General features: G+C 53.9%; 1 protein-coding gene across 1 annotated transcript; it reads right to left on the reverse strand.

The window, feature by feature from the left end:
• Window positions 1–147: 147 nt before the first annotated feature.
• On the reverse strand, window positions 148–26,897 carry MMP2 (matrix metallopeptidase 2). The gene is made up of 13 exons (XM_044256126.1): window positions 26,779–26,897; window positions 24,028–24,254; window positions 22,962–23,110; window positions 21,806–21,934; window positions 21,396–21,569; window positions 18,514–18,687; window positions 17,439–17,612; window positions 15,569–15,724; window positions 14,033–14,168; window positions 8,308–8,444; window positions 7,109–7,268; window positions 2,729–2,838; window positions 148–1,046 (listed from the first exon to the last, which is right to left on the reverse strand). The coding sequence occupies exons 2-13, from the start codon at window positions 24,177–24,179 to the stop codon at window positions 943–945; spliced, it is 1,755 nt and encodes a 584-aa protein (XP_044112061.1). The 5' UTR covers window positions 24,180–24,254; window positions 26,779–26,897; the 3' UTR covers window positions 148–942.
• Window positions 26,898–27,672: the final 775 nt, after the last annotated feature.

Genomic DNA, 27,672 nt, shown 5'->3' on the forward strand with positions numbered 1-27,672 from the left:
TTGCTATTTATTTTGGCAGCTCTGACCTTTGCAGCAAAGATCACCTGAGCTCCAGAGGGAGCAGAGATGTAAACTTTTTACACTGTTATCCTCCATCCTCTCTAGACTCCGCAAAAAACAAAGCAAAACAAAACAGCCCACAAACACTGCCACGCAGTTGGTGTCTTTATTCGTACTCATTGACATTTCCCATGGGGAACTGTTGAAGGGAAGTGGGGACGGGGCTGAGAGGGGTTTCCTCCAGCCAGTGGAGGAAGTGATGGGTTAGGGACGTACTAAATAGAGCGAATGAGAGAACCATCCCGACAGTGGGCTGAGATGCCTCGTGGAGTGACTTCAGACAACCTGAGTCCTTCTGTCAAGAAATTCAACGTCAAAGTGGAAAAATAAAAACTGAAAGAAAAGAACAAAGTGCGTACAAAGCGATCTGCTAAGGTAGGAGAGTTTCCTAAGGCAGCCAGCAGTGGGAAGCCAGGTGTGTGGGGCGGCTGCGGGACCATGTCCTCATCCCACTGCCCCACTGCCAGGCTGGGCTGTCGGGCCACCAGTGCCCTCTTGAGACAGTCTCTGTCTGTTGGCTCTGAGGGTGCTGTCAGCCACAGAAAGTCGTGGCCGGGGGGAGAGTCTGAAGTGTGGGAGCACCAGGGCAGCCCAGGGCAGGGCTGCATTGAGAACATCAACGCATCTCTTTAGGGGGTGGCTTTGGAGGGCTGGTAGGATACAGAGTGGGGAGGTGAAGGCAGCTGGGAGGGGGACAATCAGCACCGTTCCTTGGGCACAGGGCAGAGCCACTCTCCAGAACCTTAAATTACCAGGGAGGGGTGAGCACGCTGGTTAAGTACAGAGCTGAAGGCTGCCAGGCCATCCGGGTCCTTCCCTGGCTTCAGGGCTCGGTCGGCAGAAGATGTCGGAGGGGCAGGGCCTGGGGGAGACACAGCCTGCTCAGCAGCCCAGCCAGTCGGATTTGATGCTTCCGAATTTCACACTCTTCAGACTCTGGTTCTCCAACTTCAGGTAATAGGCACCCTTGAAGAAGTAGCTGTGACCTGGCAGGAGAAAGAGGGGAGGCTGTCACCACCGTGTCCTGAGACATGGAAGGTTCCCGGGAGCTTTGGGAGTCACCTGCCATAAGGAACAAGCTTTTCAACCAGAGAAGATCCCTTGGAGAGCAGTAGAAGGGGAAGGCTGTGGAAGTAAGTGCTTGGAATCCCTGTTTCTTCATCTTGAACATGGGACTAAAGACACCAACCTCTTCGAGCTTGTGGCAAGGATTAAATGAGATAATATGTGCTATTATAAATATAAATAACAACACTCCACCGAGCACGGGCACAGATGAAGCACTTCCCAGAGACCAGATGTGGAACACCAGGAGGATTCTAGCTCTGTCCGGCCTACAGATGGGTTGAATTTGGCTCACACCAAAAGGCTTTTGTTTTGTTTTGTTCTGAATTCTGAGTAAGCTGCCAACCCAAAAACATCTGGAAATTTTACATGAAAATATATATTTCTCACCTCCTTTTAAAACAGCTAGAATATCTTAATGGCACGCCCCCCCCCCCACCTTTCCTGCAGCAACCAGGAGATGCAGGTGATTGTAAATAACCCATGTACCTTCTGGTTTGCCACAGACCCCTGTCTGCCTGCCTGCCTCGCTCATTGGCGCTATTGGCCTGGCCCCCACGGACTTGAAAATGTGGGACCCCTGACATACATGACCCCATTTACTTCCTTGAAAATCCCTGCACCTAGTAGGTGCTCCCTAAATGTTTATTCTTTTTTTTTTTTTAAGATTTTATTTATTTATTTGACAGAGAGAAATCACAAGTAGATGGAGAGGCAGGCAGAGAGAGAGAGGGAAGCAGGCTCCCCGCTGAGCAGAGAGCCCGACGCGGGACTCGATCCCAGGACCCTGAGATCATGACCTGAGCCGAAGGCAGCGGCTTAACCCACTGAGCCACCCAGGCGCCCCTAAATGTTTATTCTTGAAGATAATCCTTAACCTAGCCCCCTCTAGATAATAAACAGGTCTTTCTCGAACGTGTGAGACCTTTTACCACCGGAAGTTAGGGCCACGTGCTTCGCGTAGCAGAGGGGCTCAAAAGAAATCCTTGAGGAATTTAAATGCAACCTCTTCTAAGAAGGCCAAACTGGGACCTCTTTCCAGACCCCTGCAGACCTCACAGAAGCCTCCCCAGGAAGATGTTTTGCAAACTCCAAATGCTATCCCTTGCCGATACTGGTTGTGTTTTACTCAGTGAGGGACCAGGGTCACATGGAGGTGAGTGGGAAATCTTTGCCACATCAGCAGCAGGGCACGACAAAGTCTGTCCTGTCTCAAATGGAGCCATCGTTCTGCTAATGAGAAGCAGTCACAAGGCCTCCTATGGAACCTGAAAGGGCCTGGACCAAACCCCAGAATGAATCCAGGGCACAGAGCCCGTGTTTCCTGTTCCAGCAGGCCTCCTGCCTTTCCCTTTCCTGGCTCCAGGCCCTGCAGCTGTGATGGGCCTTTCTGGGTCTTACTGCCTGGAGCCGGCTGAGTGAGCGGAGGTCAGGGGTCTGGATGCCTTCCCAGCACTGGGCTGAAGGGGCTGGTTTGTTTTTCCCCCCTGAGCACCGCCTTTCTCCCTGCACAATGAGGGAGTGTGTGCTTGGGAGGAGCTGGGCCCTGGCTGGGGGCAGGGAGGCACGTCCTAGAAAGCGGACAGGGGCTTGGGCAACTCACCACCGCCCTGCAGGTCCACCACGGCGTCCAGGTTATCTGGGATGGCGTTCCAGGCATCGGCGATGAGCTTGGGGAAGCCGGGATCCATCTTCTTCTTGACTTCATTATATCTGCAAGGAAACGGATATGAGGAACCCATGGGGCCTCCCTAAAGGCCAGCCCTTCTCCAAACCTGGCTGGGAGGGCCCAGCAGCCAGTTCCTGGCTAAGCCTGGGAAATCAGACCCAGCCCTGAAGGGAGGCAGCCGGCTGGAGTGGAAGGCCAGAGAGTCAGACTGGGGTCTGGATCCCGACTCCACTACTCACTAATTACATGACCTTCAACAGTCCCATAAAAGCAGTCTTGTGATTATTGCTAACGTGTAAAGCAATGTGCTAACCGCTTTCCATATACTTTCTCAGTCAATCCTTGTGACAATCCGAGGACACAGTTATTACCGTAATATCCATTTCACAGACCAGAGACTTAGAAAGGGCACCCAGCTTCCAAGTGGTAATCCAACCCAGGCCTGTCTGACTCCAGGGCTGTGAGCTGCTCTCTGAACCTCTACTTTACCAACTGTAAAATGGGGCTGTAGTTAATGTATTTAATTAACATAGCAAATGAGAGAACATAGGCAAAGTGTCTGTCTCCATATCTGGTACTTCGTAGGTATTTGGGAAATGTTAGTCCCTTTCCAAACTCTGATCCCTGCTGCAGTATGAGGAGCACTGGACTAGGAGCCCAAGGACGGGTTCCAGCCTCATTATTCTTTCACTGAGAGGCTGAGGGCTTGGACAAACTGTTGCTGCTTTATCCATCAGGTGGAGGTGATGGTCCCCATCCCAGGAGATGATCTCACCCGGGATGGCCAGGGGTGGTTACAGGGCAAGGTGGTTCGGGAACCTAAGCCCTGTTAGTCACAGGGCGGGCCTCCCACCACCCCCGTCCCTGCTGCAGCTACCAGGGTGAGTAGCTATGCTGGGCTGTGCCTGTTACGCAGCTAAATACCTTGAGTATTAGCTGGCAGAGTTTTCTTCCTGGCTATGCTGCCACCTTTTTCATTTTGGAGAATTTTTTAAATGCTGGGGTCCCTTTGGTTCCTTTGCTTCTCCACTTACACTCAACCTATCCATTGTTCCGTAAATATTTAATGAGCTCCCCCTCTGTCTGCCTGTGGTTACTGCATTAGTCAAGATAAAGTCCTCGCCTTGAGGAGCTCATTGTCTAGACAGACCTGTGTTTGAATGATGCTCGGGTGACAGCCAGGCTTTCCTCGGCCGTGCCTCAGAGTGGGTCCCCGTCCCCACGGCCAGCCCGATCACCCTGAGACATTGTTGTTGAGACACCAACAACAATGTCCCCTGTAGGTTCCCTTCTACAGGGGGGCTTTGCTTCCCCCTCTCCTCACCACCCTGAGAACGGCCAGAAAAGCCTTTCTTGAGCCCATCTGCATCATAAGGCTGCTTGCAAAACCTAACATGCTTCCTCGTGACCTGGCATCCCAAACTCAAGTGTGCATCTCAGAGTCCCAGCATGCCACCCAAGTCACCTTCCCTGATGCCCCCGCTCGGAGCTATGTGTCTTCTGCTAGTGTCCAGTCTGCCCGCAGAGGGCAGGCCAGGCAGGAAGCAATCCCATTTTAGAGATGCGGAAACGAAGGCTTAGAGAAGTGAACTGATTTGGTTCCAAGTTCTGTTTCTCGGGGAAGAACACGGCATCATGGCACCAGAAGGTGCTGCCTTTGCAAGTCTGGAGCTCTTCGTTTAGCTCTGTCCCCAGGCTCCTACAGTGTTTCCTGCTGGCTCTCTTTTAAAGGGTTTCTTTTGGGGCGCCTGGATGGCTCAGTCGGTTAAGGGTCTGCCTTTGGCTCACGTCATGATCTCAGGGTCCTGGGATTGAGCCCAGCATTGGGCTCCTTGCTCAACAGGGAGCCTGCTTCTCCTTCTCCCCCCTGCTCATGCTCTCCTACTCTCTCTTTCAAATAAATAAATAAAATCTTAAAAAAAAAATTTCTTTCTCTGTGACACCCTGTATTTCCCTGCAGCTGTAGGAACTGGCAGTGTAGAGCAGGTGTTAAGAACACAGACACCTGCATCTCAACTTTTCCACAGGTGTGTATCCTTGAGACACTTCAGCCTCAGTTTCTAAACCTGAAAAACGGGGCTATGAATAGTATCTACCTTAAATAAGAAATAAAGGTGAAATACACATATGTCTATTTCCCGCATTCTCGCTTAAGCTCCACAAGTTTAAGTGTGATTATGTCTTGACCACTGCCTTCCGGCACCCAGCTAAGTGCCTGGGACAAAGGGGATGCTGAGTGTATGTTGGTGGGTTTAGTGGAAGCTTCCAGAAGCAGAAGCTGATTACTCCCTGGCATAAGGGAGATGCCAGGCTGGAGACAGACGCTTGTCTTCTGTCATCGGGGGCTCTCTGTCCTTCTCCTCTGGGCCCTCTGCAGACTCAGCTCCAGTAACAATGTCAAGTTCATCAACCACCTCTTCTGGGAGACACATCTGTCTCTTCTGGAAACCCAGTCCAGAGCATCCAGTAAGGCCTTCAGCTCACTGCTTTTAAGTAAGTGTCGCTGACCTAGAGCAGGGCCACCAGGACCGCAACTTGGGAAGGTGGGCTTGTTGCAGAAAGGGACCGGGAAGCAGGTAACTCTCCCCGAAACCCAGCAAAGCACCAGCACAGCCCGAGTGCCCACGTAAGCACACACCCTTGCGTTCACACATGACCACATCTGTCCTGTGTGGTTTACCAATCCCCCAGGAGGCACTGGAGGGAGATTAGAGAAGTCCTTCCAACACCATGAGCCATAGACACCCGTCTTTATGATCGAATTCTGAGATCCACGTTTTTGTGTGTCCCACTGTCCTCATTCTAAGATTTGGAGAGGGGATTCAGGGCGCATACCATGCAGAAAGGCCATTTGTAGTATGTGCTTGTGCTCAGGATTGTTCCGGAGCCTGTGGGCGGAAAGCCCGCTCTGAGCTTTCCTGGCTGACTGTGTTCTTTCTTGAGGCTTGAGATATCCATCAGCTTGAGTTGCTAAGTGTCTTAGCAATATGTCTGGAATTCCTCCCTGACACCGGCAAACAGCTTCTGAATGCAGGGCAGCTGGGGGCGGGGGTGGAGGGGCACAGAGAAGGGGGAGAAGAGAGAGGCCTGGGAGGGAAGCTGGACTGTTCCAGGAATGGCAGACAAAGGGTCCACCAGAGGCAGCCACAGGAGGAATGCAAGAAGCAGTCCCTGCTCCCCTCACCCTTTCCCACTAACCGAATGACCCCGAGGGTACCGGGGAGGAGCGTGGGGTTAGGGCACAGGAGATGCGGTCATCGTCCTGGCTCTGGGGTCAGCACACTTGCATTTAAGTAACATAGACCATGTTATTTAATTTCTTTGGGCCACCGTTTCCTTGTCTGGGAAATGTGAAGAATTATAATCAAACTCCGGAAGTCTGGACGGCCTTTCACTGACCCTTCTTGGATATCGGGCTCCCTGACCCCTAGACCTGACCGTGGCCTCTTGGAATTGAACCCTTCCCTTTTGATGACCTAGAGCAGGGAGCTACCTGCTTCTGAACTGGCCCCCCTGCCAGTCTGCGCCCACAGACACTGCGGCTGTGGCAGACACACCAGACACACCAGCTGCTTCCCAGGGGGGCCCAATTTGGATGTTCCTGCAGGCAGCTGGTGCACCCATCTCTGTTTTCATCATATTTCGTCCTCTGCCCTCCCCCTGCCTTCACCACCGCTATTTCAGAGGACCCTGCTATCTTAGGTACAGTATTGAACAGTAAAGAATAAATAGTATGTTCTCTGGGAGCCAGAATTCCAAAGTTCAAATCCCAGCCCGCCATGATGTGGCTGGATGACTTTAAGCTAGACACCTAACCTCTCTGAACTCCAGTTGGCTCAACTACAAAATGGGAATAATAGTAACAATACTATTAGTATAATAATTAGTAACAATACTAGTAACAATACTATAAATGATCTCATAAAGCCCTTGACATAGCATCTGGCGTATAGAGTCAGAAGTAGCAGCTGTTAGCCTTATTTTTATTATCCCCTTCTGCAGCGAGTCACCCACAAATGGAAAGTTCCAGACCAGGCAGACGTGAGCTCTATCAAAAGCCTTTGGAAAAGGAAAGGAGGTTCCGACCAGCCCCGTACCAGCAGTGTGCTGTTCATCCTTCGGGGACCTCTCAAAGGGCCTGCAGCCCTGTCAAGTTAGAGGTCAGAGAGGGGGTATCTGAGGCCCCAAACCGCCGACCCTAATGCAGGAAGCCGGAAACCACAGAGCATCTTCTCCACGTCCGCACATGACCGCACCGACCTCCTTTCTACTGCCCCGCCCCCCGCCTCCGTGCCCTCCCCGCCCACCCCTCACCTCCAGAACTTGTCTCCAGCGAAGATGTAGGTCTTCTTGTTCTTGCTCCAGTTAAAGGCCGCGTCCACACGCTGAACATCAGGGGGCAGCCCCAGGCTGGTCAGCGGCTTGGGGTATCCTCGCTCCAGGGTACTGGCTGAATAGACCCAGTATTCATTCCCTGGGGCGGAAGCAAAGGTTGTGTTGGTGCCTCGTGCTGGAATCCCTCAGCCTGGGCTGTTCCTTCCGTCCTCTGACGCTGTGGCCATTCTCAATGGGGACACAAGGTCCTGCTCACTTCTGGTTCAGTGCCCAGAATCTGGTCTCCCGTATATGGTTTTACAAACTGCTTATCTGGCCGAGGAGGTAAGTGGGGGCAGTGGGGTGCCTCCAGCCCTCGCTCGTTCACCAAGCCACGTACCCTAAGTGTCACCCCTGCCATGAGACCTTCTCCTAACTGGCACCACAGCCCAGGACCCCTCTGGGATGGAGGACGTGGGGAGCTGGCTGGGGGACCGCGTACCTGTCACGCTGCCGAGCCTTTGGGCCCACGTCTCAGACCAGGGCAGGCTCCTGTGGGTTCTCCCTCCCCAGCCACAGCCTTACTGCATTTCCTCTTAAAAGCCTGCTTTTCCATCTCCCCTGCTAGCTTATGAGCTCCGTGAAGTCAGGGCCTGGACCCCTGTAACACGGTAGGTTCCGATGAGACCCGGGTGAGCAGGGTTTCCTAAATGTTGGCCACGGGACCGTACCTTGGTTGTTTTTACCACCTAAGGAGATTTCCCGTACTATTATTTATTCCTTCTTTGCTTTCAAGGAATTTATCTTATAATCCATAGAATGACATTTATTTTTTGGAAATAAATTCACTTTAAATGTTAAAAATGACATGACCTTTTAAAAAGTTCCAGCTAAAATCGCTGTCTGCTGAAGGCTCTAGTACTGGAAAAGTGTTAGAGACACCCCACTGAACAGTGATTTTGCTTCTAGAAGAGGAGTCGGAAGGATTGAAAATTAAAATGTAATGGAACATTCACTCCGTGGGCACTATAGTGCTGTTTGATGCTGGGTGTCTGAGCCCTTCTCCCTGAAGCCCATGCTTCCGGAACTAATGACTGAGAGAACAGATCCAGAAAGGAAAGGGAGCATGCATAGGTGCACAGGAACCCTGGTGCAGAGCCCTGGGAAGCCGAGGGCGAGGCAGAGCCCTTCCCACACACCTGCAAAGAACACAGCTTTCTCCTCCTGTGGGGCCTCGTACACGGCATCGATCTTCTCTGGGAGTTCAGGCCAGAATGTGGCTACCAGCAAAGGCCCCATAGGCTTGTTCTGTGGAGTCACCGTCCGCCAAATGAACCTGGGGTGGGGGGCAGAGGACAAAGGAAACCACACCTTCCGTCACTCTGCAGCTGTTCCCACATACGCCTCCCCAAACCCACTCAAAATCTTCCCAGTGGTGGTATCTCCAGAGGGGGTGGCAAGGTCAAAGGCACATTTGAGAGGGACTGGAGAATGGACAGAGCCCCCTCTGCAAGATGCCAGGGCTGAGAAGCCAGGTTTTTGCTCCCTGTCATGCTCCCCGCTCCAGGAAGACTTCCCTAACTACCTCTGTCTCTACCATAGTCTTCCGCCTCTGAGGCTTTTAACACTGAGTGCCTTGGAATAGTAGTTTGTTTGTTAAAATGTCTCTTTCTGAACCAGAAGTCCACTGAGGCAGGGGCAGACGGTACTCAAAATATTTCCTGAATTGCAGTGGAATGGAAACGTGCACTTTGGCAAGGGTGAGAGCTATTATTATTTATGGAGGGCCTACTAAGTGCCAAGCACTTTGTGTGTCTTGTAAAATGCAATCTTCACAGTACAACAAGATAATATGCGCTCTTGGTGGTCTACCAGCATCTGTGATACGTTTATTTCCCTATCAACCTTCCTCACCCCACTCCTATATTTATGATCCAAGCTTGCCCACCTTCAGACCCCATCCCCATTCTGATGAGCTTAAGCCGCTGGTCTCCAAGTATGATCCCCAGACCAGCAGCATGGGCATCATCTGGGAACTGGGGAACACAACTTTTGTTGGGTCCCACTCGGGACCTATGCACCAGACTCTCTGGGCTTGGGGCCCAGCAATCTGTCTTAATATGCCTTCCAGATGATCCTACCACATGCCGTTGTTTGAGAACCGCTGGTCTAAGCCTATCAGCATTTCTTGGCAACTGGCATTGATTCAGCAGTGATTGTATGATTCATGTGGGCCCACGAGATTGAACAGACTTGGGATTCACAGCTGGGGAACCTCTCACTCTTCCCTGCTGGATGTGGCCAAGGAAGCCTGGCCAAGGTGCCCCCTCCACGCACCCCCTCCCCGGCCCCTGGCAGTCACTGTGTGACCACGAGGGACCCAGCCCTCAGGGAAAATCAATGCAGAGGATAGCAGTGGACAAAGGCATCACTGAATCACTGAAAACGTTTTCCATCCTGCGAGGCAGCCCTACCTCTGGACTTCATACCACATGAGAGCAGTTTTTCTCTGCTGTGTAAGTTGGTTTGAGTTGGGGTTCCCTCTTCCTGGCACCCTGATACCGTAAGAAGGTATCACCATCTTTACCCGACAAATGAAACACAGAGAGATTATGGTATTGCCAGGATTCAAACCCAGATCTGACTCCAAGATTTGAATTTAATTTTCTTGCCTATTACCCTTCTCATCCCCTCCCCTGACCCCGCCCCCAACTCAGTGCCTACCACTCGTTCTGCACATGGGCGGTGCTTAAGTATTTACTGGCTAATTCAATGAAGCCATCAAACACGCATCAACTTCCTTATGGAATGACGCTTTGTCAAGCCAGGGATGGCTCCAAACACAGGCCTTGCTCTGCACGCTTTCCCAGATCTGCATGTCTCAGCTCTGAACGTGGTCAGGGCCTCCCAAGTGGGAAGGGCTCCAGGTTAAAGGAGTCTGTTAGGGAGGGGGGCCCGATGGTACCTGACTTCTCACTGCATTTTGAGTCTCTCCCCTGTCTCTCTCTCTGCATCCTGGCCATCTCCCTGTGGGCCAGAAGACTCTAGAAAAAGCAGGGCACTTGTCCCCTAGCACCTAGCCCAGGGCCTGGACCAGAGGAGGAGGTCCTTCACGAAAGTTTGCAGAACACCTTCTAGCCTCATCAGGCTCCCTCTCTCCCTGCCCCAAGCCAGGAATCTCTGCGGCTCTGGTCCTGCAGGGCCCCCTGACCCGAACACCCTCCCAACCTGTGAGCTCATCACTCCCCCCGGATCTGCTTCTAGTTTAAAGGCCCGCTAAGGTGCTGCTTCCTACTCAGAGCCTTTCCTGACTCGAGGTTGTCCAGGCAAGCATTTTCCAAATGCTTCTGCAATTCCATCCTTTCACTCAGCTACGGACTGCTGTCAGCTCTCCCTGCCTTTGTTTCCCAGACTTGACCGCTGCTACTCACACTTCAATGTGCCTAAGACTCATGGGGAATTTGCAAAAATGGAGATGCCCAGGGCTCACTCCTAGAGATTTCAGCCAGAGGGCATGTGGCAGGGGCAACACCCCACACTCACTAGGGAGCTCTGACATAGGAGATCCCTGGACCTCTCTTTAAGAACGCTCCTCTAGGCATTAGGTGTCCCCTAATTAGGTGTCCCATCCGCTCCCAGCACAGCACCTCCACCCCAGTTCTTAAAGCAAAGTAGCTGTCCCAGATGGCTCGTTGCTGACAATCCTAGCTAGTGTGATCACATACACTTACCCCGCGTCAGGCATTATTCTAAGCATCTATTCTTACAGCCTCGAATCCCAAAAACAGCCCCACGAAATAGGTAAGAATACTAGTCCCGTTTTATAGATGAAGAAATCGAGGTACACAGAGGACTCATAATTAACTTGCCTATGTTCACACAACCAGTAAGCCACAGATCCTGGATTCCAACCCAGCTCGGCAATCTGGGTCCAGAGCCCATTCTGTCAATTACCACACTGGATGGATGGATGGATGGATGGATGGATGAGTGGATGGATGGATGAGTGGATAGATGGATGAGTGGATGGATGGATGGATGGACGAGTGGATGGATGGACGAGTGGATGGATGGACGAGTGGATGGATGGACGATTGGATGGATGGATGAGTGGATGGATGGATGAGAGGATGGATGGATGGATGAGTGGATGGATGGATGAGTGGATGGATGGATGGATGAGTGGATGGATGGATGAGAGGATGGATGGATGGATGGATGGATGGATGAGTGGATGGATGGATGAGTGGATGGATGGATGGATAAGTGGATGGATGGATGAGTGGATGGGTGGATGGATGGATGGATGAATGGATAAGTGGATGGATGGATGAGTGGATGGATGGATGGATGGATGGATGAGTGGATGGATGAGTGGATGGATGGATGGGTGGATGGATGGATGAGTGGATGGATGGATGGATGAGTGGATGGATGGATGAGTGGATGGATGGATGAGTGGATGGATGGATGGATGGATGAGTGGATGGATGGATGAGAGGATGGATGGATGGATGGATGGATGGATGAGTGGATGGATGGATGAGTGGATGGATGGATGGATAAGTGGATGGATGGAAGAGTGGATGGATGGATAAGTGGATGGATGGATGAGTGGATGGGTGGACGGATGGATGGATGGATGGATAAGTGGATGGATGGATGGATAAGTGGATGGATGGAAGAGTGGATGGATGGATGAGTGGATGGATGGATGAGTGGATGGATGGATCGTGGATGGATGGATGAGTGGATGGATGGATGGGTGGATGGATGGATGAGTGGATGGATGGATGGATGGATGAGTGGATGGATGGATGAGTGGATGGATGGATGGGTGGATGGATGGATGAGTGGATGGATGGATGGATGAGTGGATGGATGGATGAGTGGATGGATGGATGGGTGGATGGATGGATGAGTGGATGGATGGATGGGTGGATGGATGGATGGGTGGATGGATGGATGAGTGGATGGATGGATGGATGGATGGATGAGTGGATGGATGGATGAGTAGATGGATGGATGAGTAGATGGATGGATGGATGGATGGATGGATGAATGGATGGATGAGTGGATGGATGGATGAGTGGATGGATGGATGGATGAGTGGATGGATGGATGAGTGGATGGATGGATGGATGAATGGATGGATGAGTGGATGGATGGATGAGTGGATGGATGGATGGGTGGATGGATGGATGAGTGGATGGATGGATGGGTGGATGGATGGATGAGTGGATGGATGGATGGATGGATGAGTGGATGGATGGATGGATGGATGAGTGGATGGATGGATGAGTGGATGGATGGATGAGTGGATGGATGGATGGGTGGATGGATGGATGGGTGGATGGATGGATGGATGGGTGGATGGATGGATGGGTGGATGGATGGATGGATGGATGAGTGGATGGATGGATGAGTGGATGGATGGATGGGTGGATGGATGGATGAGTGGATGGATGGATGAGTGGATGGATGGATGGATGGATGAGTGGATGGATGGATGAGTGGATGGATGGATGGATGAATGGATGGATGAGTGGATGGATGGATGAGTGGATGGATGAGTGGATGGATGAGTGGATGGATGGGTGGATGGATGGATGGATGGATGAGTGGATGGATGGATGGATGGATGAGTGGATGGATGGATGAGTGGATGGATGGATGAGTGGATGGATGGATGGGTGGATGGATGGATGGGTGGATGGATGGATGGATGGGTGGATGGATGGATGGGTGGATGGATGGATGGATGGATGAGTGGATGGATGGATGAGTGGATGGATGGATGGGTGGATGGATGGATGAGTGGATGGATGGATGAGTGGATGGATGGATGGATGGATGAGTGGATGGATGGATGAGTGGATGGATGGATGGATGAATGGATGGATGAGTGGATGGATGGATGAGTGGATGGATGAGTGGATGGATGAGTGGATGGATGGGTGGATGGATGGATGGATGGATGAGTGGATGGATGGATGGATGGATGAGTGGATGGATGGATAAGTGGATGGCTGGCTGGCTGGCTGGGTGTGTGGATGGATGGGTGGATGGATGACGAATGGATGATGACAGACCAATGGGTAATAGATAAAAAGATGATGGATGGATAGAGGATGGGCAAATAGATGAACGATGGTGTATGTATGCATGTACGTATGTACAGATGGATGATGGACAGATGCCTTAATGCAGTCCTACATTATGTCTGACATTCTCTGGGAGGGCTAGGGTGGCTGGGTGAGTCTCAGCTTTTGGCTAATTGAGCTGGGGCCTTTATCTCTAGCACAAAGGCGACCACATCTCCCCTGTGGTTACTTGCTCCCCTTCCAAGGAATGATCTGGCTGTCTGGGGTCAAGGCCATTCCAGGAGAAAGCCTTTGGGAGCCTGGATTGTTGTTCCCCATTCTTCCCTCCACCCCTATTTCAAAATTCTACATCCATGTGCGTTTGCCATGTGACCTCACGGCACCACCCTCGACAGCAGGGGTTGGGGCTGGCCGTGCGATCTGCTTCAGTCAATGGAAAATTCTCAGACGTGATGTGAGTGGAGGCTTTAAATGTGCTCATGTGGTTTGATTTGGCCTCTTGTGCTTGTCATCTGCCACGAGCAGCTGCTAACCCCAGGAGAATGAGGGACGTGCTGAACATCCCTGAACCCAAACCGCAGACTGAAACCCAGACAACCAAAGCAAATAGAGCAGACCCAGAGACTAGGAGAGAGCGAAAGAGATGTCTGTTGCCGTAAGTCACTGACATCTGGGGGCTGTCTGATAACACGGGACAAAGTGTCTCTACAGGGCATTCTATGAAGACCCCAGTAGGCTCCCTGACCAAGGGCTGGGGAGGCAAGAATCTGCCCAGGGAATGGGCAGAGGGCGAGGACAAGGAGCAAGCTCGTGCACTCACCGGTCCTTAAAGAAGAAGATCTCCCCACGGATCTGAGAGATGCCATCGAAGACGATGTCCTGCTTGCAGATCTCAGGAGTGACGGGTCCCAGAGTTGGAGTGGGGCCGGTGCCCGTGTCGATGTCAGGGGAGGCCCCTGGAGAATGAGGACGTGACCTCAGACCCTCCCAGGTCTAGCAACTCTCCCCACCAGGCTGAGCTCCCAAGACCACCCACCCCTGCCTGCGAAAGGTCAGAAAAAATAGTATTCTGGCCTTGGAGTGAGCGTGAGGAAGACACTGAGAGGACGCCTGGACGTGGCACAGGGAGGACAGTAAAGAGAAACCTGAGTCTTGACAGAGGCTGTTTGCGGATGTCACCCTGACCAGTCCCCACCACCGTTATTACTACCGTTATTACTTCTGCTTTATAGATGGGGAAACTGAGGCCCACACAGGTTGAGTGACTCGCCCAACCATTCAAACCCCAAGCTCAGGTTCTCAAGCCCGCAGGACAGTCAGGGACATCCGTGGCCACCTCTGTGTCCAGCACTGGATGTGTGGAACTTTCTCCAGGATTCATCCCTTTGTCCCTCATGGCAATGGGCCATGGTTTAGAGATGAGGAAACCAAGTCCAGGGAGGTAAAGACTTGCTCCCTCTCTTGCTGCTGGTGAGTGGTGGACGCATGCAAACCTGGCGTCTATCCCTGGATCTGGGGTTCATTCCCAAATCCATGTGCCCCCAGCCCTGTTATCCAGCACTGCTCCTGCTGCTGTGACTTGGTCATAGCTACCTTCTTTTTTTTTTAAATGGGCCCACTCTAACCTCACTATAAGTGTTAGTAAATTTAGCACTGGTTTCAAGCTCTGGTGGAACTGTGCCTACTACACATTAAAACAAAAAACAATCAGAGGTGCCTGGGTGGCTCAGTCAGTTAAGTGTCTGCCTTCGGCTCAGGTCATGATCCCAGGATCCTGGGATCAAACCCCGAGTCAGACTTCCAGCTCAGTGGAGAGCCTGCTTCCCCCTTTTCTCCTGGCTCGTGCTCTCTCTTGCTATCTCTGTCTCTCTCCCTCTCACATAAATAAATAAAATCTTAAAAGAGAAGAAAAAAAATCGGCATGAAAACCAGGTACTTTGATTCCCCGTATCATAAGGGTCTTTCCATACACTGGGCAATTCTGCCCTGTGTTTAGTTTTTGTCCTGGATTCTAAACCTGATGACCCTGAGCCAGAAGGGTCACTTTCCTTGGGCCTCAGTTTACTCACCTAGGAAATGGGGAACCAGTTTCTCCCCTGCCGACCTCACGCAGTGGCTCTGGGAAGCCAAGAGGGGCGTGAACGCTGGTGTTATTTGGAAAGGAAAAGGACCATCCAAAGGAAAGGGGCTAACCCTTGGCGACCCAGCGGGGGGAGTAGCTCTGCTACTCCCAGGCCAGACCAACGCTCCTGCCGCCTGCCTTTATCTCCTGCAGTCCTGGAGAACCCTGGGCCTCCATCCCAGGCTGCATGACCGCCCCAGACCCCCATCCGGAGGCCCCCATGCTGACGGTTACCGTAGAGCTCTTGAATGCCCTTGATGTCGTCCTGGGACAGGCGGAAGTTCTTGGTGAAGGTGTAAATGGGCGCCATCAAGGCTCCAGGGTCCTCCGAGTGCTCCAGCCCCATTGCGTGGCCAAACTCATGGGCTGCCACCAGGAACAAGCTGTACCCTGAGGGCCGCAAGAGGGAAGGGGGTGGACAGAGAGACAGGGAGAGAGCTGAGAGAGCAGCGAGGCCTTGGCCCCAGCAATGGGGACCTTAGCGGGGCTGGGAGCTCTGCGGTTGGCTCATATCCATTCTTCTTTCTCCTAAGAGTTCTGGGACCAAAAGACTATGCCCATTGCCTTCAAGTAAGGTCAGCCAAAGTCCCTTTGTCCCCTTCCAGGGTGGGATTCCTGGGAGCTATGAAGGAGAGCAAGAAGCGGCTGCAAATCCTCGACTTCAAGTCCCATTTGTTAAAAATCCCGTTCTCTGGCTCTATGTGTTTCTCTACAAAGAGTAGGGGCAAACCTTGCGTGCCCGGTCTTCAAAGAGGTAAGAGAGTGAGTCTGCCATATCTCCCCCAGGAAGCAGTAAAAACCACTCTCCCTTGGAGTGGCTGCCCAGGCTCGGCCACAGAGAGCAAACCCCATTTCACACCCTGCTGTGGGATGAATTGAGTCTCCCCAAAAAGAGAGGAGGCAGCCCAAATTGTGGGGTGCCTAACCCTGAGCACCTAGGAATGGGAACTTATTTGGAAATAGCTTCTTTGCAGATAAATTAAGTGAAAATGAAGTTATTCTGGGGTACGGTGGGTCCTTAATCCAAAATGACCATGCCGTTCTAAGAAGAGAAGATACACAGAAGGCCACATAACAAGAGAGGCAGAGACGGGAACAATGCAGCCCTCCGGGAGAACTTAGCCCTGCCAGTGCTTTGACTTTGGACTTGTAGCCTCTAAAATGCACGAGAATAATTCCTATCATTTTAAGACACCCAGGTTGTGGCACTGGGCTATGGCAGCCCTGGGAACCTAACGTACACCCCAAGGTGTCACACCAGCTCCAGAGTCTCACGCCATTTACCAGCAGAGGGAGACTCCCGCCTCTAAGGAGAAACCCGGGCAGAGCGGGTAATGCTAGGCCCCAGCATGCTGTTTGATAGGGTTTAGAAAAAACTCCTTTGTCCAGCCTCTCTCAGTTAGCATGATCCAAACTCCACCTCACTGTGAGTAAAACAGAAGAAAAGTCACAGAAAAAGAGGCTGATCGAATTCTGACCAGCCACGGACCAACCCTCTCACCTGGCCATGGGGACCATCAGATCGGACCCCCAGGCAGCCTGCTCACTGAGCTGACCACATGGTAAGGTCATGGCCTCCCTCCTGGTCACTCTCCTGCCTCAGCCTGTGTGCCCCGGAGGGCTGAGAGCTATCTCAGGTGGCTCTCTCCTTAGCACTCAGCACTGTCAGAGAACCCCCGTTCACAACTTGGCCAAGGATGGTGTCGAGGGGGCAAGGAAGGGTCGGAGGGCTCTCTTGTGTTGTGTGGACAGTGGCATTGGAGAATGAGGTTACTTCCGTTTTCTTCCCTTCTCCTGCCCACCCAGCCCCTTGAAAGTGGGGATGCCCCATAGGGGAATCATTCTCTGGTATAGGGTACCCTGTGCCCAGTGCTGAATGTGTGGGGTAGTCAGAACCCCACTGGAAGGGTGGTCAAGACCGGAGGGGAAAGACAGCATCTCCGTGGTTGAGCAGGACCTCCGCCACCACTGTGTCTCGACCAACACAAGCAGGGGTCTGGGGGGTTGGAGTCTATGCCATAAGTGGTGGGGGTGTCCTGGAAGGTTTCTGGTGCAGGGGCGGGGCGCTGTCTGGTGTTTCTGCCCAGTGGTCGGAGCCTTGTACCTTGGTCGGGGCAGAAGCCCCATTTGCGGTCATCGTCATAGTTGGCCGTGGTCGCACACCACAGTTTGCCGTCGCTGCGGCCGGCGCTGGTACAGCTCTCGTGCTTGTTGCCCAAGAAGGTGAAGGGGAAGACACAGGGGGCGCCTTCCGAGTTCCCGCCAATGGTGGACATGGCTGTGGAGGGAGGGACATGGGTCAGGGGGCAGTAAGGCGTCTGTGGCCACCACCAGAAAATGACACAATGCGGACTTCAATGAGTCACGAGTCTGGGGTACTCACTCCGCCCTGGGCTGAGAAGAAGCAAGCACTTTATACATGTCTCGACAACCCTGGGCAGTAGGGACCATTCATTACCCCCGTTTCATGGATGGGAAAATGGAGCTCGGAGAAGTAGAGAAACTTGCCTGAGCAGTTATTGCCAGAAGTGTGGGGGCTAAGGTTCAACCCACACAGCCAGATTCCAGAGCTTTATTCAGCCTCCCATGGATGGGGCCAGAGGGACCCGAGGCAGAAGGGGCCGGGCATTACTAACGGTGCCCACATACTTCCTTTGACCGTGAGCGCCTTCACGCAGGGTCCTGGGGAGGACCTACCTGGGTCTCCTGCAGAAAGCAGGTGTTCGGTAAAGATCTGCTGGAAGAAGCAGAAAGAAGCAAGGAAAAGAGGAAGGAAGAAAGGAAGCAGGGAGTCCTTACTGCAAAACAGAAACCGAAGGCTAGAGATGCGGATGAGAGCAAAGAAAGGCAGGAAAGAAAAACTTGAAGAGGAGATGGGGAAAGAATGAGAGAGAGAGAGAGAGAGAGGATTACCCGGGAAGCTGAGGGAATGTGGACCATTCAGACAAGGTTCTGAGCTGGACGGACGTTAGGCATCCCCAACTCAGCTCAACGGGCTACTGGTGCCCATGCACCATCTGTTCTGATGTGGGTGCCCATGCTGTCCCAGCCGCTAAGCACTCTGGCTGGCACCCCAGTCCTGGGGGAAGGAGATCGGGGTGGGGAAGGGGCTCTGGTAGGTTTTCTTTCGCAGGGCAGGCTGCCGGCCCCGAGGGGCTGGAAGAGGCAACGACACCCACCGGTCTCGGGGCAGAAGCCATACTTCTTGTCACGGTCGTAGTCCTCGGTGGTGCCGCACCAGCGATAGCCGTCCGTGCGGCCCTCGGTGGTGCAGCTGTTGTAAGATGTACCCTGGAAGCGGAACGGGAACTTGCAGGGCTGTCCGTCAGCGTTGCCACCCATGGTGAACAGGGCTGGGGAGGCAGGGAGAGAGGGGTAGTGTGCAAATGTGAGAGGCCACTCGCCTGCCTGGCTGGGGATCAGCTGGGCGCCTGCGTGGGGATGGCGCTGCATGGCCAGGTCACACCAGCGAGGTTATAGTATCGTGAGAATATTCAAAACCGTCTCCAGCGGTGGGGGACTTGGTGCTTCTCCAGGCTCCTGGAGAGCATCCCCTGCCTCCCTGGCTGGCTCCATCCCTTCCCAGAGACCTTAGGGATGCCTGCCTCAATGCACCCAAACCCCCTCCTCCCAACAATGAAACAGTTAAAACCTGGCACACAGCACAGGGTCTGCAAAGCCCGGCCCACACCTCAAGGTCATGGTCCAAGATGCCTGGCCGTGCCCACACCATGCAGATTGCGGTTGGCAGGACCATAAGAGTCTTTCCATTAGAGAGATAGGAAAACAGTTCTGAGAAGGCTCCTGGTCCTCCTCTCTCTTGATCACAGTCTTTACCACACACTCGCGTGCACATATGTGCGCGCGTGCGCACACACACACACACACACACACACAGGAAGCTTCACCTCCCTTTCAACCCCAGGGGCTTTCCTGGATGGCCTGCTGTGGTCCCTGCAGGACAGAGAGGAGGAGCAGAGGAGAACAGAGGGAACGGAAGGGAGGTGGTATCTTCAGAAACCTTTTAACACGCCCTCTGTGCTCCCTCTCTGATCTCCGCAGGACAGAGGCTAGGACTGGAGAATTGGGGGGAGAGTGGCATTCAGAGTCTGGGCTCATCTGCATGGGTTTTCCCCCTACTTCCCCGTGCCTTCATCCACCCCAAAGCTACAAAATGATGTGTCTCCGGAATTGCCAATGAGCAAAACCACAAGTGCGTAACAAGGACAGTCTGTGCGCAAAGGCGCCAGAAGTGACCTCATCAGCCCCCGTTAACTCCACCATGACCAAAATGGGGGCCAGGGATCACAGGATCAGGGCCCCATATCCTCACTACTCCCCTCACCCCAACCAGGAGACCTTCCCCCACAAGGCCAGAAACAATGAGACGCCGGGGAAAGCCCAAACTGAAGCCAGATGCCTTGGTGGCCTCAGAGAAGGAAAGGCAAAGTGTTAACCTCCACAGAGGCCAGCCTCTGCCCTTGGCCTCCCGACAGCTGCAGGTCTACCCCCCCAGGAAAGCCCCCATCTCCTTTCAGATCCAGCCCCCAACAAGGAGAAAGACAAACAGCCACTGACTCAGCAGTCAGGAGGGCCTGAGTAACCAGAACATCTATCCCAAGACCCAAACCCGTGCGTGTTCTACGTATTTGCATCTGGCTAAAGACCAAGTAAATGGCTAATGGCCAGTGCAGGGAAAAACCAGACTTAGGAATTACAGCTGTTTCCACTTGCACGATCAAGGCATTCTGTTCTAATCACAGGGACTGACACATGGCAGGGTTAAGGCTGCTTGAATCCCTCCAGGGAAAAGCCACATACATAAACTACTTTTGTTTAAAAGTTTCTGACTCATGAATGGTCAATGGCTTGACCTCTTACTTAATACAAAGAATTGTGCGAGATGTGGTATTAAAAGTGTAAACAGGAACACGATTAACTAGCTCTTTGTTCCCTCCCTTCTGTTAGGCTGGTGCTCAGCGTTCAGTTGCAGTGGGGTCAGAGAGAGTCCCAAACTCGTCAAATTACAGCTGAAAAGACAGAGGCACAGATAGATCAAAGAGTCTTTACGGGGCGGAGAAGAAACATGTATCCACAAAATTAATTTTTGGGTTTTTTTTCATGTGTCCCCCCCAGTTTTCTAGGCCTCTGACTTCTAGAATCATCCAATCTAATGACGTGACCATGTACGAAAATGTACACGCTGTCTTTTTATGATTTCTGGTTACGGGGTGTGTCTCACTGTGAAGAATATATTAAAAAAGGATTGAGTGTGTAGGTCAGTACATTACCCCTTTAAAAAACTTCTCCCTCTATATGGTTTCAAAATATCTGAAAATGTCGTGTCCCGAGCATTGGCAAAAACACGTACGAGAATACTGAGTCAGGCCTACTTCCTTTGCCAAGACACAGAGATGCAGACACAAGCAAAGACAAAGACTCGGACAGATATGAAACTGCCCCCACACCCAGATGTGTGTGTGTGTGCATGTGTGTGACACACACACATGCACACACACACTAGAAGAATCAGCATCAGGACCAGGAACAATCACTGACATTCCCAGGGCCAGAGTCCCCAAGCCGGGTTGGGTACCAGCCTCGGTGTCTGAGTCTTGCCTCTCACTCCCACTGCTGGGCTTTCAATCCATCCCCCAGCCTCTCCTCATGTCCTTGAGGCACACCACCCCCCCATCCTGGTCTGGGGGTAGAAAGTGATTCTACAGAGAACCACTGGGCCTTTGAATAGTTCCAAGTTCATTCTCACACATACTAGGAAAAACATAATTAGCACATCAAATCTGTGATTTCACAACTATTACTGCTAACGGCAAAACAAACCAACGAACCAACTGGTTTAATGACAGTATCACGTAAATGCGTGGACAAGAAGGACGCAGCTGTGGCTCGTGTGGGCGGGGGGAGCTGCATGAATGAGGCAGTGGGGGGGATGCTGGCTGATGGGCAGCATCAAGCCTATGGAGGAGTGGGCACGGGAGTCGGGGGCGACCCAGGGAGGTGGAGGCTGAGGAGGAAAGCCTGGGGCCAGGCGGTCGCTCACCTTCATGGGGGCAGAATCCGTACTTGCCGTCCTTTTCGAAATTGTAGGTGGTGGAGCACCAGAGGAAGCCGTCGGAGCGGCCCGTGTCTGTGCAGCTGGTGTACTCCCGGCCGTTGAACAGGAAGGGGAACTTGCAGTACTCGCCGTCGGCGTTCCCATACTTCACTCGGACCACTGAGGGAGACACAGGGTGGGCGGTCAGCCCCTCCGGGCGCTTCTTTGGAGACCGGGATTCTGACTCAGCCGGGTTATGGGACCTCCCTCCCACGGCTGGCTCTCTGGTCCCATCAGAGCAGATAGAGGGCTCCGAGGTGGCCAGGGAAGCCACAGTCCTTGTGGCCAAGGGACCGCGAGGCATGCGGGGGACCAGAGAGGAGACCCGGGCGTGACCCGGATATTCACTCTCTTACCTTGCCCTTCTCCCAGGGTCCACAGCTCATCGTCGTCAAAGTGGGAGTCTCCCCCAACACCGGGACCGGGGGCGAAGGCATGAGCCAGGAGCCCGTCCTTGCCATCGAAAGGGTATCCGTCTCCATGTTCTGCAACACACAGGGTATCGGCTTCCAACTGCCCCAGCTGGGCCCCGAAACCTGGCCACACTCCCGTCCGTGGGCCCTTAGCTGCCCTGATGACATCCGTCCCCTTCCCTGTCCGGTGTGGTTATTCAATCCTGGGAACAGAGCATCTCTGTTCCTGACTTGACTGTTACCATCCGATGGTCTGCGCTGTCCCCTCAAGTCTACATGGCTCCCCGTTATCTCTACCGCTGACCTTCACTGTCCACACGACGGCCAGCGACATCATACCTACCCACAGACTAAAACGCCCACCCCTGTCCTCGCCACTCTCCACTGTCCCTCATCTGTACCGTTGTCTGTATCACCTACCCCACACCCACACTGCCCATCCAGCCCTGTCGCTTACCCTCAAGTCATCCCATCGCCAAAATCCACAATGTAAACTTTCAGTTCTGCTTTGCCACCCAGGAGCACGCCGCCTACCCGCGTGTCAACACTGTTGCCTGTGCCCGTGTCATTTACCCACATCACACTACCACCACTCACAATGTCCACACCACCCACCTTCAGGTCCACACTGCCGCCAGCGTTCACAGGACCAACCTACATGGCGTCCTTGGTCCCTGCATCTAGCCCCACTTCCTCCTGAGTCTACACTGCACCCCTCTTCCTGACTCACTCTCGCATCTAGAATGCCTCAATGTCCTCCAGTATTCACCAAGAGAACTTCCTATGATGATCTCATGTGGCCACTGAGAAGCCAAAATGTGGCTAGTGTGATGGAGAAATGGAATTTCCAGTTCAGTTTAATTCTAATTTAAATGTGAATGGCCCTGTGCCCCTAGTGGCCACCATGCTGGGCGGGGCAGACAGACAGCCTGCCTTCAGGATTATACCCTCTGTACCCACTGTCACGTCATCTGACCCCATATCAGTGTGGCTGCCCAGTGTCTACGCCTTCTACCCTCCTGTCTAAGCTCTGCTCAGTATCCTAGGCCCCCCAGATGGCCAGACCGCCCCTCTGTCTTTGCACCCCTCTTCTGCCTACCCCAGCGGCCGAAGTTGATCATGATGTCCGCCTCCCCATCGTGGATACGAGAAAACCGTAGTGGAGTTACATTGCTCCAGACTTGGAAGGCACGGGCAAAGGCATCATCCACCGTCTCGGGGTCCAGGTCCGGTGTGTAGCCAATGATCCTGCAGGGCGTAGAAATGCACGCGAGTGTGTCTGTGTGCACGGGGGAATGGGAGTGTGCACACGCACGTAAGCGTGCACGTATGTGCCCAAATGTGTGTGTGCCGCTGTGTGACCATGCAGGACTGGGTGTGAATGTGCTTGCCCACGTGCCGTTCCTGAGTGTGTGCCTGAGTACGTGAGGAGTGCGCAGGTTGCTGTGTGCAAGTCTGAGCGCATGAGTGTGTACACGTGGGCAGGTGTATGTGGGCGTGTGGAGCAGAACTCACTGGGAGAACAGCCCGCCCAGAATGCCTTGAGGTACATGGAGCCCTAGACCAGCCGTATCCCCGTGCCCCCAGCTCAAGAGTCTCCTTTCTCATCTCTGGCTGGTGGGCAGGGAGGCTACGGGACAGACAGCTCACCCTTGGAATGCAGCATGAGCCATACAGAACAGGGCTCTCAGCCCAACCAACGACCCATGGTAACAACTCAATGATAGAATATAAAATTCAGTCGGCAGCCAGTCACCTCCCTCCACCCTGCCCTAGCGAGCCTGTCTAAGAACAAGAGAGACTAGCCTTATGCTCTCACTGTATGCCGGACACTGATGTCTGTCTTGATATCCCATTATATATGGGACCAAGCTTAGTTCCCAGAGAACCTACAAAGAAGGTTAGGTTTTAGCCCCATTCTGTTGACTGGAAAGTCAAGGCTCAACGCACCGCAACCTAAGGAGCCCGATGCCCCAAAGCCAGCAAGAGCATGAGATTCAAGCTCTGGTCTGACTCCACTTCCTAAGAACTTGATTGACAGAACTTAAGGGGCCAGGCCCTCACCAACTACTCCCTAGGACCCCAAGAAGGGAGAAGTCAAGGCACAAAGAGACCCAGTGTCCCGCAGCCCCAGGGCCCTGTTTCCAGCCGCCCAGCCTTGGCACCTGTATGTGATCTGGTTCTTGTCCCACTTGGGCTTGCGGGGGAAGAAGTTGTAGTTGGCCACGTCGGGGTTGCCGCAGCGTGGCTTCCGCATGGTCTCGATGGTGCTCTGGTCGAGCTCCCCCGTCTGTGGCAGCCCGAAGAACTTCTGCATCTTCTTCAGTGTGTCCTTCAGCACAAACAGGTTGCAACTCTCCTTGGGGCAGCCGTAGAAGGTGTTCAGATATTGCTGGAAGAAATGAACACACAAGGCCAGCAGCTGGGTGAGGACGCCATCCTACTGACCCAAGCGGTCTGGGACCCAGCGGTCCTGGGTAGCCTCCCGGGATCCCAAACCCACTCTGTCGCCCACCAGTTGAGTGACAGAAAAGCTGTAACACAGGGCACAGAGTGGGCGCTTACTGTATGCCCCATATAGCAACTCTATAATGCGTTACTCATACTACCTCCCTCATACAGAGAAAGACATTAAAGCACAGAGAGGTTAAGAAACTTGCCTAAGAACCCACAGCTCACATATGGCAGAAGGGGATTCAGACCCAAGCCATCCAGTTCCAGAGCCCATGCTTGGAACTCCTAACTCTCTGCCTCTCTTCTTTACCTCTGCCCACTCTTAATTCACCCCACTGCTGATGACGGTGGGACTGGTTCCCTCATTTTCCTTATAAAGAGATTCAAGGCTTAAGTGTCTGGACTCCAGGAGCAGACAGACCCGGGTTCAAATCCCGAGAGGTCCTTTCTAAAAAGAAAATCATCCCGTCCTCTGTGCTTGCTGAGGTCTAAAGCAAACAGGCCTCTAGGGAGTTTCAGGGACGAACGAGCTCATTTATCTGTTCAACAAATGTTTTTTGGTTCCTACCGTGTGTCAAGCCCTGTGCCAGTACTGGGGAGAAACTGGTGAACGCGGCAGAAGTTTCTAGTCTCCAGGGTTCAGACCCCGGTGTGGGGAGGCAGATGGACCACAGTCAATGGAAAATGGGATGTGTGATGTGTGCCATGTTGGAATAATGAAAAGAACCCAGAGACTTTATTACAGGGACCCTAACCTTTTTTGGGGGGGGTAGTTAGGAAAGGGGAATAGAGACCATAATAATAGTGACAATGAGAATGACGACAAATATATCTCTTGCTGAGTGTCTACCATGACCCAGGTACCCTTCAAGGTGTCCCGGATGACCTTCCCCTTAACCCCAAGACCCCACCATCATGCTGTTTGCAGAAGCAGCTGAGGAGAAGTGAAGTGCATTCCCCAAGGAGGCCAGTTGTTCGTGATTCCCCGACATGAAGCCAGGCAATGTAAGTCCAGAAAAGGCTCCTCAAGCCTCCTCCTGCATGGCCTCCAGGCTACACCAACTTCCCCGTGCTGTAGGAGGTGTGGGGACCCACCAAGACTTTTCAAGGCTCCGGAGCTCACCCTCTACCAACAGCCATCTCATTGCGCAGGCCAGCTTCAGGCCCCTGAAATAAGGAGCCCCCTAAAAATGTAAGGTCTCCCCACCCATTTGTCCAGCAGGGACAGAGCAGAGAAGAGGAGTGATGGTGTCACATCCCAAGAAGGGGTTCCTTGGGTGACCAGAGGGTATGAAAGTCCTGTCCTAGGCTGGTTGGGGACAAGGATGCAGAATAGACTTCTCTGGTGGCTGAAGGAGTAAGGAAGTAGACGTCTGGAATGCTGTAAGGCACATCTGGAGGGGTCCCTGCCCCCGAGGCACTCACAGGGTGAGAGGAAGTGTGCCACTGATGCCCCCAGCCCCCTTGTGTAACGCTGTGGTCTGTGGCAGGGCAGGGGGGACCTCCGCCAGCCCGCCCGCCTTGCGGCCCAGCTTGCGGCAAAACAACCTCTGAGCCACAGCTAGGAGCCCCGCCAGGAGGGAGGGCGGCTGGCGGCGCTCCGACTCGGGGCTCCATCCGCCCCCGCCCCACGCGCCAGGGCCCTTGTGCACCCGCCCCTCCCGGCGCCTGGCCGGCCAGTGGCCAGTTCAGTCCTCTGGTTCTCCAACCCCCCCTGCAGAAGTTCGAGGAAACTTTCCGAGGTGCAACCCTTGACCCTTCTGGCCAACTGGTCCATTGAGCCAGGTGAAAAAGATGCGCTCTCTGCTTCCCTCCTGCCTCCCAAACTTGCCAAAATATCCGCTCCAGGGCCTCTCTCCAGATGTATGCCAAAGATGCCTTGACCTTGGCCAAGCTCTGCTCTGCCCTGAGTTCCCAGCCACACGTGTGCAAAAGTTAACCTAAATTGTGTGCCAAAGGACCCTCTTCCCAAAATCTCACAGGGGTTCAAAGGATCCTCCGTTTTCAAAAGAGACCCCTTTCAGGCCTTTGGCCAAATGCCTAGGAAGACGCTTGCCAAGGGCCTGTTAGCCAACCTCCCAGATGTGTCCAAAAGTTGTTTACGGAGCGGCTCCCGTGCCAGATCCCCCAGATACCAGACAATGCCGCCGTTATTTACCGAGGAGCTCCCTTCCAGCTGTTTGCCAAAGCGTCCCCTGCCTACCACCACCAGCGAGAAGCCCACCCTGCCGGTCTCCGAAGTTGCCAAGTTGTTTATCAAAGGCCTTCTCCAGTTACTAAGGCTCCCCTACAGTTTGCCAGAGATCCCTCCCTCAGCCAGCCAAAGCTTTCCCCCCCCACCAAGCCATTTCCCGAAGCTCCTCCCCACGCCGCGTGCCCACCGCGGGGACGACCGCTCCGGAGACCCCCGTCCTCCGAAGTTTCTCCGAACTTGACGCCCGTCGGCGGGCGCTGCGACTCACCACAGCCAGCTCTTTGTCCGTTTTGGGGGCGACATCTCCAGGGAACTTGATGATGGGCGACGGCGCGGCGGCGGCGCGGCTCCACAGGCAGCTCAGCAGGCAGAGCACCCGCAGCGGGCGGGCGAGCGCGCCCCGGGCCCCTCGCGCCTCGGTCATTGCGCTCCCGGGCCCCGAGCGTCGCCTGGGGGGTCGCTGGCTCGGTGCGTGTGGCCGCGTCGCCGCCTGGCTGGCGCCTGCTCCGCCGCGCGGCGCTGCGCTCCGAGGGGCCGCTCGACTCAGTGGCCTGGGGTTGGCCCGGCTCAGCGGCGCATGGTCCGGCCCCCGCGTCCCCAGCCCGCGCCGCCGCCGCAGCCCGTTCCCGCCGGTCCTGGCAGCCCCCTTTGTATGTTTCTAGCCCCAGATGCGCAGCCTCCAGCCACCGCCGGAGGAAGTCTGGATGCAGCGGAAACAAGGAGGGGGCAGCCGCCAGATGTGGCCTGCTGGGGTGGGAGGGCGCGGGCTGCGCAGGGAGGGGGGCGAGCTCAGGCCCGCCCCGCGCCGCCCCGCCCTCCCTCCCCTCTCTCCTCTCTCCTCTCCCCGCCCCTGAGCCCCACCGCCCGCCGCCAGCCCCGCCGCTCCGGGCCGTGGCGTGCCCCGTCCCGTGCGCGACCTCGGCACCCCTGCGGTCCAGCCTCAGGACCCCCTGCGGGGAAACATCTGGAGCGACCCCCCTCCCCCCAGACGCTCCACGTCCTGAGGCTGAAGAGCAGCGTTCCCGGAGGGACGCCTTGTTGGGGTGGGGGTGGCGAGGGCAAGAAGGCCTGCTGGTCCAAGATGGGGAGGCCTACTCAGAAACAGATGATCCGCTGCATTGTCAGGGGAGATTTCAGAACTTCAGAGATGAGGACAGAGAGC

This window comes from Neovison vison, chromosome 7, assembly GCF_020171115.1.
Source record: "Neovison vison isolate M4711 chromosome 7, ASM_NN_V1, whole genome shotgun sequence".
Taxonomy (NCBI): Eukaryota; Metazoa; Chordata; class Mammalia; order Carnivora; family Mustelidae; genus Neogale; species Neogale vison.